A 10,897-nucleotide genomic window follows, 5' to 3' on the forward strand; every position below is an offset into this window, starting at 1 on the left:
ATGTATTCAGGCTGTCTAGCAGCCGCAAATCATGCAGCTACGGCGACAGAAACTAAATCTCTAAGCACGAAAAAGAACAAAAGGGATGGCACTCACCGTTCTGAAGAAGTGAATTTATTTTCAGATACAAGGCATAGACTCGGGAGAGATGTGTGGACTGTGGACAATGGCCGTTTCACGCCAACTGCGCTTCAACGGGTCCCGATTGAGGACCCGTTGAATCGCAGTTGGTGTGAAACGGCCGTTGTCCACAGTCCACACATCTCTCCCGAGCCTATGATCTGAAAATAAGTTCACTTCTTCAGAATGGTGAGTGCCATCCCTTTTGTTTTTCATACAACGTACCCATGCATGTTTCTCTTTCGATTGAGCACCCGTTCTGTGGGTAGCTGGCATGCTGCCCAGGTGTGTGAGTTTGTACCGCACTATAGTGCACATCAAGATGGCGGCAGTGGTGCCGAAATTTTTCTTCTTTCTTCTTAAATCTCCGAGCACACCAAAATACTAAGAGGACACCCGAGCATGCTCAGGAAAACCCAAGCAACGAGTATACTCGCTCATCACTATTCAGAAATCTGATTAAACCAGATATTGTCGGGCAATATTTCTTACAAAGAACGAGCCCCCATTATATGCATTTATATTTAACTTCTCATACAAGAAACACAACATTCAGCTGAAAATCTCTTTAATGCAAAACAAGAACAAGATTTACAGATAATTTAAGCCGAGATATTTACCAACACATTGGTCATGTCCGTTCTAACCAAACATCCATGACAAAGTGCTCTCCTAAAGGGTCAGGGGGGGGACGGAAGGTAGAAAAAACACGCTTATAAATACTGCTTAGAGGGGCGAGAGGAAAGTTAAGTGCAGAATACCTTGCACCCTCAGGTTTGTATGTACATCAGGAAATTATGCTTAGGACAGGACCAAAGTGGTTTCCTGCATTTTTTTTTTTAGAATAGGCCTCAAGTATAAAACAAAAAAAATCTTTTTCCAGTAATGTGATTGCTATGAACAGTGACATTTCACACAAATATTCCAGAAGTCAGTGGGTTATTTTGCACATCTGCTTGAGACTCCCCGATTCCGTAGTTTTTGATGGTAAAATTAGCAAGGCATGCAGCATTGTTTTTCATACAAAAACAATAGACCCCAATGCAAGTTAATGTGGACCATCAGACACTGCGTATACCAGAACCCACAGAGCAGATGTGGACAGAGTCTAAGACGAAGGCTAAAAGACGACCAATTCTGCATAAGTCTAGGCAGCTGCATTCATATTGTAACAAAGGACTGAACTGTACAGTGTGGGCAACATGAATTAGTAGGTGGCATACCCTTACCATGTACAATATAGAGTGCTGCCACGATAGCGGAAGACTTGGCCTTAGGCCACTATATTCCCTACGTACACTTCTCCCAACAGAAGTGGCTGTTCCCTAGAGAAACCTTCTCGGAGTCACCTTGATGACGAAGGACAAGTCTAACTCTTCAGCTACTGACTATTAACAAATAGCTTTATAATTAAATAAATTATAATGGAACATAAATCAGAACGCTGGAGACATTAAGGAACGATTAAAGCAGAAGGACATAAAGCACCCTCAGTAACCAGCAGGTCAGTTTATATGGAGTTCATCATTCGGCAAACCATCGAGCAGCTCGAAAATCCAGAGCTGCATGTTCCCAGTGCTCGACGGGTCTGCCTAAGTCTTTAAGAATCAGCATAAAAATACAACTTTAACGTCACGTGGTGTATGCAGCATACTTATGGCTACATTACTCAGTGTCTGGTACATCCATGCTTAGGTCTTCAACAACTCAATACAAGTGCTATGATTGTGCTAATGGTGCGCACCTTCAGAAATTACTGTTATAAGTGCAGATTTACTTGCTCATTATGTATAAGCAATTAAAAGGGAAAAAGCATTAGGGTGCACGGCACGTTGCAGCTGGATAAGCGGACAAAATTCTACCCATCCACAGTACGCCAATGGTCGCACCCTTAATCTTTACGGAGAGATCACATAGTGCAACCAGTGCAGGTTAATGCAGGGGAGAAAACAGGTGCTCTTCTTGCTAAATGTGAAGCCTGTTTCAGTATTCACTGCATAAGTCCAGAGATGTCAGGTCACCAAAATCACAGTCAAAGAGTTCGCTTACACCCTCGCTATTCTCCAGCCCAAAGTGGTACTCGTGAGAGAGAGGAGGGGACAGACTGATGAACTCGTCAGGGAGAAAATCAGGCAGGACACCATCAGTGACTGGGGACAGGTGAAGGTCTTCTGCGGAGTAACCCAAGGGGAGATCTGTCTCCGGTGATAGCAGCGACTCTGGAAACAAACAATTTACATTAAAAATCACCAGTTAGAGTCTCACAAAAAAAAAAACAAAAAAAAAAAAAAACTAGAAGGCTACACACTGATAATACTTCTATTCAAATATGGGCTACTCTTTTTCAGAAAGGAAAGGGGGAATGCAACGCTCATTCCATTCAATCTTTATGCAACACCCCCAAGGGAAGAATGTAAGCTATGAATATTACTACACAGAAGGGTCATAAATCCAGTGACAGTCATAAGTAAACCCTTTCATAAAGGAACAGATTCTGCATTAGACAAACCCCACAATACATATCTTAACAGAGCTTGGCCCTGGCTTACTTTTAAAATTTAAGAAATGATAAAAAAAAAAAAAGAAGAAAACCATTGGTGAAACTTCTGCACGAGTGACCTTTCACACAAGCAAATATCTACATCAGTATTCCATGCATATAAAACCCATCATTGTTACAATTCCCACTGTGATCACTGCCTAATGAATCCTTTAGAGAGGACCCAAATATAAAAGCCCAGCAGACAGGAGGTGGCTATGATGGGCACTGAAATACTCGGAAAGAGCAGCATTGGCAGCTCAGAGGCGCTGATGATGACCAGCACTTTTTCTATTGGGATATATCACTCGCCTCCAAAGTTAGGCTAGAACATCCAAGTCTTTTCTTATCGCATAATTTACATCTACAGCTTCACATTTTCAGACACCGATAACACAAAAGCACAAGTATGGTGCAGATACAGACATGTACGCTTTCACAGAGAAATGAATCATGTCTGCATAGGAACAATTACATCATCACTAAGGAGACTATAGATTACTTCTACACCTAGAAGAGCAGGATCCTCACCTTGGTCACAAGAAAGCAGGCCTATGCCAATATCCTGAGAAGATTCCAAAACTGTGGACTCATTCCCGCTCTGTTTGGTTGGCGAGTTGTCAGAAGAACTAGTACCTTTGGTCGGGGTTTTGACAGGGCTGCAAACCCCAGAAGTGTCATCTGGGCAGAGGAACACATCAATGGGTCCACGGGTACTTTTAAGAGAAATCTGCAGACCCTAGGGAGAGAAGGAAAAAAAAAAAAAAAATAAAGAAACCATACAAACTGGAAAAAATTCTTTAACATCCCAGAAAATTTGCATTTTAAAATACAACTCTCTACAGCATGGACTATAAAACCTATTCTGCTTCTACATGAAAGACCGGTACAACTCAAAACTTCTCAATGGCAGGACGAAGTTTGAAAGAGCAAGCAAAACACTTATTTTTATCCTTAGAAATCAGACAGACTACAGGTGAATTTAGGTGTCCCTATTACAGCCAGTGTCCGGACTGCCAATGTTTCCACTGACAGTAAAGGGCTCTATGAAGACAAGGAAGCAAAATTAGGGCAGCCTGAAAGCCTTTAGGAAGGCACTTCTACTTTCCATACCGCCCAGGTTTCAGCCTGTCAGACTCCTCTGCTTACCTCTGTGGGATCAGAAACTTGCATCTGTGTTTCTGGAGGAGCTTTGATCACCATCAACATGCGCTCCGAGGGGTCAGCGATGCTACGAAGATCCTGGCAAGTTACATATCCCAATGTGCTATCAGTTAAGGAAAGTCAATGCTTATAAAAAATAAAAAACTTGTAGTATGGTGACACCAATTAATTACATGTATACTGCAACATTCTGCATAATCTAATCAAGCAATGCAAAAACTTTATAGGAGTTTTCCAGGAATCTCAATAGATGGCAGATATTAAGGAGCAATCAGTGTGATCAGTAGAAGCCCAATAATGCACTGTGCCTGGATAACCATGAAAGGGAACACGTCAGCTGATTCATGCTCCCCAAACTAAAAGCAGCATGAATCAGGCAGAGGCTGCATTACTGCAGCTGTGTATGTGGCTTATTCTGAAACGCTGTGGCAAGAAAATGTGTTTTAAAAGGCAGCATGGACTCTGCATCCATCTTGGATGACTAGTCCGAGACAGGTCTCCGGCGGCTTTCCCTGACCTGCTGCACTAGACCGATGGGTCTGTTGCTATGTTTGTGTACAGGGTCAGAGGGGTCCATCTAGGAGAGCGGGACAAGGAGGAATGGACAGAGCCTTGCCATCTGAGACACTCACTCACCGAGGATGGCTTTTCAAGGTTTTCTCTGAAATGCTGTAGTGTTTCAGGATAAGACACGCGGCTGCAATAACAGAGTGATTTGGGGAGTGTGAATCAGCTTACAGATTCCTATTATGTGAGGGGACACTTACTTAAAGGGAATCGGTCATGTAGAAAAATGCTATTAACCTGGAGACATGAAATTATTCTGCAATAGCATTCTGAAGCTGCCTGACGCATGCACTGAGAGCCCCGCTGCCGTGAGGAAATTATTATTATTCCAGCTGGCAGTATTCGGCTACCAGTCATAGAGGTGGGCCGGCATGGTTTCAATCACCGCTCTGTGCATAGTGAGTGGCGGCAGTAACCGAACCCCCAGCAATGACTGACATCCAGCTCACTAGTGCATAAGTGCCAAGCTAGCTGTCAGTCAGTGCCGGGGTCGCAGTGACTTAAGCTACACAAGCCCCCCTGATGACTGAAAGCCAGAGGCTTCCCAGAGGAATAAAGTTAATTTCCTCCCGACAGCAGGGTTAAAAACAAAAAAAAAAGGCAACCTCTGCATGTATTGCGACTGTCCAACAGCTGCAACACATGCAGGCGCGGGGACTCAAACATATTTTTCGAGACACTCTGTTAGCACACGAGCATGCTCTGATAACACCTATTTGCTCATCACTAGCTCCAATCAATGACACTTTCTGGTCATCTTAAAACAGCTATTCTAGAATACAAGTTAATTTCTGAAAACTCCGAATGATACAAAAAGGCAAATTGGAGAAAGTGTATCTGATCTCCATTGTTCTGAGACGATAGAAAGGATATTGTTGGCTCTCGGACTCCTCGGTGAGCAGTTTCAGTTGTGTGGTGCACATGTGAAGCAATTCATCCAACTGCTGCTCCGCTGCCAGGAGATCCTGACAATCTTTCGCCAACATCTGGCATCTACTGCTGGACTCGACCACTGACCTGTTCCCGCTATAAAGAGGCAGCGCAAGGTAAAAAAGAGAAGAGAAATTTAGAGCTCTAATGGAATTACCCCTCCCCAAAGCAAGCAATAATTTATTACCACAAGTGACAACATTTTGGAAAACAAAGTCTTTTTAGAAACATTATCAATGGCGACTGCTGACCAGACAGCCATGATGGTGTGAAGAAATTTGATCTCTTGATGCTTTCACATTGGGTTCATACGTCCAAACTCCCCACTAAACAGGATTCGGATGTATGCGCCGACGGGGCCATAGACTAATGGGCGCTATCAGAACAAACGTGCATTCTGACATGCACTTTCTTCGCGAGTGTACACTTAATGGAGGTGGACACTCAGATGCAGTAGGAGTACATTCCTGAAAATGACACCTCAGAGGACACGTTCGCTCGGCCGGCACCATTACAGTCAATGGTCACTTTCAGCACATATCTGAATCCAGTTTGGGCAGGGTTCGGACATTAGCACTCGACAGGGTCACCAAGCATATCCCTAGACGTAATGTTAAAGAATAATTATGAAAAAACAGAGGCACATGTCATAAGAACACATCTTGCTAAAAGTCATCCCTGATTAAAAATGTGAATTTTCAACTGATAACACTTACAGCCATTGAATATGGTTTTTAGATTTTTTGGTGATCAGGTGGATCCCTTCAAGCACATTGGTGATGTCATAGATCCGCCTCTTTTGCACATTCAGGACCTGGGCGGCCCAGTTTAAGTCCACCACTCCATCTGCAGACCTGCTAAGAAGCTCCAGAAACCTCTTGGTTGTAAGGTTCAAAGATGTCTCATAACGTGACCTCTCTCCTGGAGACTTCACTCCTAGAAGAAAAAACAAAAAGTTGTGAGAGCAGGCATTACACTCAGGAATTAAAATATTATAGTAATTATTATAGGCCAAGGCTCAGTCGTGCTGATGAATAAAGACTATAGATCCAAAACCATAAAATTCATGTCCAACGCCAAAGGGGAAGTAAATAATGGAGACTTTTAGAAAGCAGTATATAATAGTTCGGAGATCAATATAAGCAGACTGGCTTGCAATAGTCCGAGGGCGGCATCTGGCAACTACAATACAGTGTACAAACCTCTAGCAGGATTTCTCGTCTTCCCACGTGGTGTCTGAAGTCCTTGTGGAATATACCGGTGTCCGGCCTCCAAATCCAGCTTTCTCTTCACCTGAAAAAACAAAAAAGGCGACCAGGTATTTAAAAGGGAACATGGAAAGGTTTCAGATTAACCAATAGGCACATTACAAGTTGTATTCTAAAGCAGCATTCACACATTGCAGTTGCCGTGCGTAGCTTTGGGCGATTTCTGAGGGCTTGTGTATGAAGTGCGCCAACCATTCCCCGTGGCAACAGATAGGGAAAAAAGGTAAGGGCGTATGTCACCTCTGGGCACCTGGCAGTGGCTAGGAACAACATTAAAATCCAACATGCCCATACATTTTGCCCAGCCGCCCCCTCGTGTGTATGGAGGTGGTGTTCTCTCTGTATAGTGAAGTCACAGCTTTCCAATGAAGTGTACACGAGTGTCTGGAAACTGGATGTGACTGCAGCCATGTTTAGATCCATGCACCGGATATATTGCGGATGGCAGAGGTCAATCATGATCAATGCCACTCCATTCATTCTCATGGGAGTGCCGAAGACAAACTGAGCGCACCAGTCCGCACAATCGACCACCACTCTATTCACACAGGACCCTTCGGAACCCAAGTTTTTGGGATCGGTGGGTGTCCCAGCAGTCAGGAAGTTATCCCCTATGCATAACTTTAAGGCCGACAATTGGGAGGGTACACATTTCAGGTGAAGTGCAATGACAGCTAGTTCTGCCTTGCTTTCTCACAGCAGGCCATGGCTAGTACATGTCTGCCTCTCCTGAAGCCGCACCTTGGGTCACATCTGCTCGATGAATTTCCCCACCACAGCCCATGTCAGGAGCGTGGGTGAGCCTGCCACCAACCTATCCCATACTTGTCTGCTGGATGTGGAGAAACAAGTATTTCGCTGCCAGAGGGAGATGCATCACATTACAGACATGTGAAACCCAGTCTGGGGGAAGATAGACAGCGCTCACCGATCAGATCATAGAAAGTGAGAAATCTCTGCTCAATCAAGTGTAAGCTCCCATTTTTCATGTTTCACTGGATGGGAAATGGGTTGTAGATGGAAGTAACATGGCTGCTTTCCTCCACAAACTGTCCATGGGTGTGACTGGCATTACAGGTCAGCCTGACAGAGGTGTAATACCACACACAACCTGTGGAAAGATGGGGCACTGCGGAAAGACGTGGCCAGCGAAGCCTGCAGATATTCTTCACATGTATCCGTCTGCTATCACCAGTGTTGGACTGGAATGCCAAGGGCCCACCAGTAACATTGACCTTGGGGGGGGGCACTTTTCATCTTCATAGAAATATTACACTACCCTTGTTCACAAATTTACCTATATCTCTATATAGTAAAAAACTGGGTAATTTGGTTACTGAATGATGAGATGCTGCTTTTTTTGTACAGAGTGAATTATACCAAGTACTGCCCATACAGTGGGGTTGGGAGCCCAGATCTGTACAGAGGCCCAGTCCGTCACCTTAGGGAGAACAGCTATCTCTATGTACACTTATTATCCACATGCGGTGCAGTGAAAGTGTCCAGGCTCATACACCTGCCCCCCAATATTCACGAGGCAGATCTCACTCCAATAAAAAGGCTCCTCAGTAAGAAAGCACAAAAGTTTAGAGTTAACTTGCCACAATGTGATCACACTGCGGAACAGACTTGGCCACCATTCACACGTCCGAGGATTGTGTATGGCCAAACGTGTGTGAACACGGCCTTACATGAGTGACACGCTCCGCTTTATCGTGGTAATAAAAACATGTAATGTGCTGGGAAAGCTGCTGCCAAACGGAACCATAGAGGTACAGGCACCTAACACAGGCCAGGCTGGAATATATTGCCCCCATTCTGCATGAACATCGCCCACACAAAGCCAGGCCATAGGGGACAGAGACAAGATAGCGGAGATAGTTTGCAGCTTTCACATGCCAAACTTGACCCTTTAACTCCTTTAAAGTGCAGGTGATAGATAAGACCAGGCCCAGTGCTGACGTGTTAACCCTACTCACTGCCAGACAGCGGAGCGTCCTCGGGTGCTGACATCACTGCACATAGTGTACACTGGGCAACATACACTCCAGACAGCTGGATCATCCTACAGTGAACACCTATCATTACAGACTGCCATTGCGGCAGTCACCCATCTTTCCCAAACTCCTGAACGACAAGCTATAGGTGCATCACTGTACGCAGGCAGACCTGACGACCTCCGCAGAAAGGACATGGCGGCCATCCTCACACAGCCAATACAAGGGTCCCATATTACACTGATGTGTTACTCGTGTAAAAAAACAACCCAAAAACAAGCCCTAAAGTTTACAGGTGCCCTCTTTAGATAAAGGGTTCAAGGTAAAAAAAAATAAAGGGGATTACCGGAGGGCGTCCAAGGGTGGGCTTCTGTCCCGCACTTCCTGGGCTCGGTCCTTGTGGGGTAGTGAAGAGCATCAGCTCGGCCTCACTGAGGCCGGAGTTAGTGGGCCCCTCTCCTGGAACATCTGGGGTGGATATAATGACGATCTGCTGCTCCGCCACATGGATGGTGCCACCGGCGTCCCAAATTGCCCCTAGTTCTCCATCAATGCAGCCATAAGTGACCCCAAAGTCCTGGGACATGATCAGAGGGGTTATTCCCTCAGTTTGCCACGAAGGCCTGCTTCCATGTCCACAACTAAAGCCAAGTGTACAGAAGAAACCTCCACCCAAGGACGGGCGACCGACCAGATCCGTGGTCACGGGGCAGAACCCATATCACCAAGACGTGGGACAGAGGAAGCCGGAGTCCTTCACTGACCCCTCTGTGTGTCGGAGGTTACACGCACAATGGGGGTCCTCCAGCCAACGGTACTGTACACAAGACCCTGACTGACTGTAACCATGCCAACTCTGGATGGTGGGTCAACAATTGGGACGTTTAAAGCGCCATCAGGGCCAAGCACAACAATAACCCATGGACTTAATAAAGGGATCTGAGGGGTTAGAAACAATCGGGCAGCAGGTACTAAAAGGGGGGCCGGGAACCATTCCTACAGCCATAAAGGGGGCAGCAGCACAGGGCACGGACTCAGCCCACCCAATGGTCAATCATATGTCCCAGCCACCGACATCTATGCTCCAAGTGCTAACAGGGCGATCCGATCGGCAGAGAAATCGTACAGTCCGCATCTGTTCTTCAGGTCCCGCACTGCTAGGCCAGTCCGACTCTCGCGTCCCGGGACATCACCATCCTCTGCAATGTCAGCCGCACCATACACAGACGGGGTCTCCAGGCTGGGGGGATCGGGGGGTCGGGCCCGCAGTCAGCGGTCCCGGGAGCGCTATTGTTGTCTCCCCCCAGCTGATCCCTGGATCTCGCCCATTTGCGCGCCAATTCCTTTTTTGCCGCGAAACTTCAGCCTACGTCATCAGCTACTTGCTATTGGCTGCGGAGGTCTCAGGAAAATGTCCTGATTGGTTGAACGAACACTCGAAATACGCGGGCAGGAAAAGAGAGTTTGATTGATGTATGCAAAAACCAATGGAGGACTAGAACGGAGCAAAACAAGGGCAGTGATTGGTCACATGCGCGGCAGTGGGCTGGGTCATGCTTCCTGACAGGAACCCACAGTTCTGTGTAGAGAATGTATGAAGGAGGTTGAATGGACAGTGACGGGCTGTGCCCCAGTGCACACTGTATGCTAATGGAAGTTCATACTGTACATGTACACACATAAGGACGTAGAAATGAGTTGTTTTTATTTTTTTTGGAATTTTTTTTTCTACTAAATACTATATTATTGAGAATGTGTGCCAGTACTGAGATCATCACAATCATTAGTTTCAAATAGATTTTATCGAATTGAATAAAATTACTAAAAAAGACATACAAAAATCCCAACATACAGACGCAAAGACAAATTGATGGGTGAGCCCTATGGGGACATCGGTAGTGAAAAAACAAAGAAATATACAAGAAATAAATATAAAACCTAATAATCAGGAACTCACCCAATAATAAGGGTATGTGCACACGTTGCGGGTTTGGCCCTGTGCGTCCGCAGCAGATTCTGCTGCGATGTGCAATACCATGTTATCCTATGGAAAACAAAAACCGCTGTTCACATGCTGCGGAAATATCCGCACAGAAACGCAGCGGTTTATATTCCGCAGCATGTCAATTCTTTGTGCGGATTCCGCAGCGTTTTTACACCTATTCCATTATAGAAATCCGCAAGTGTAAAAACGCAGGGGAAATCCGCACTAAATCCGCAGGTAAAACGCAGTTCATTTCACCTGCGGATTCCGCAGATTCCGCGTGGAAAAATCCGCAGACGAATCGCAACGTGTGCACATACCCTAAGGA

At 45.6% G+C, this 10,897-nt stretch overlaps 1 protein-coding gene across 2 annotated transcripts; it reads right to left on the bottom strand.

The window, feature by feature from the left end:
- Positions 1–671: 671 nt before the first annotated feature.
- On the bottom strand, positions 672–9,980 carry E2F1 (E2F transcription factor 1). Of its 2 annotated transcripts, none has more exons than XM_073555397.1 (7): positions 9,712–9,980; positions 6,523–6,613; positions 6,037–6,256; positions 5,262–5,416; positions 3,809–3,921; positions 3,191–3,398; positions 672–2,339 (listed from the first exon to the last, which is right to left on the bottom strand). In XM_073555397.1, the coding sequence occupies exons 1-7, from the start codon at positions 9,718–9,720 to the stop codon at positions 2,104–2,106; spliced, it is 1,032 nt and encodes a 343-aa protein (XP_073411498.1). In that variant the 5' UTR covers positions 9,721–9,980; the 3' UTR covers positions 672–2,103. The 2 variants fall into 2 exon arrangements, with proteins under 2 accessions (XP_073411498.1, XP_073411497.1); XM_073555396.1 differs by having other exon boundaries at positions 8,932–9,980.
- Positions 9,981–10,897: the final 917 nt, after the last annotated feature.

The sequence above is a fragment of the Dendrobates tinctorius genome, unplaced genomic scaffold, assembly GCF_039654945.1.
Source record: "Dendrobates tinctorius isolate UK_male_01 unplaced genomic scaffold, ASM3965494v1 ptg000223l, whole genome shotgun sequence".
In the NCBI taxonomy this organism is placed as follows: Eukaryota; Metazoa; Chordata; class Amphibia; order Anura; family Dendrobatidae; genus Dendrobates; species Dendrobates tinctorius.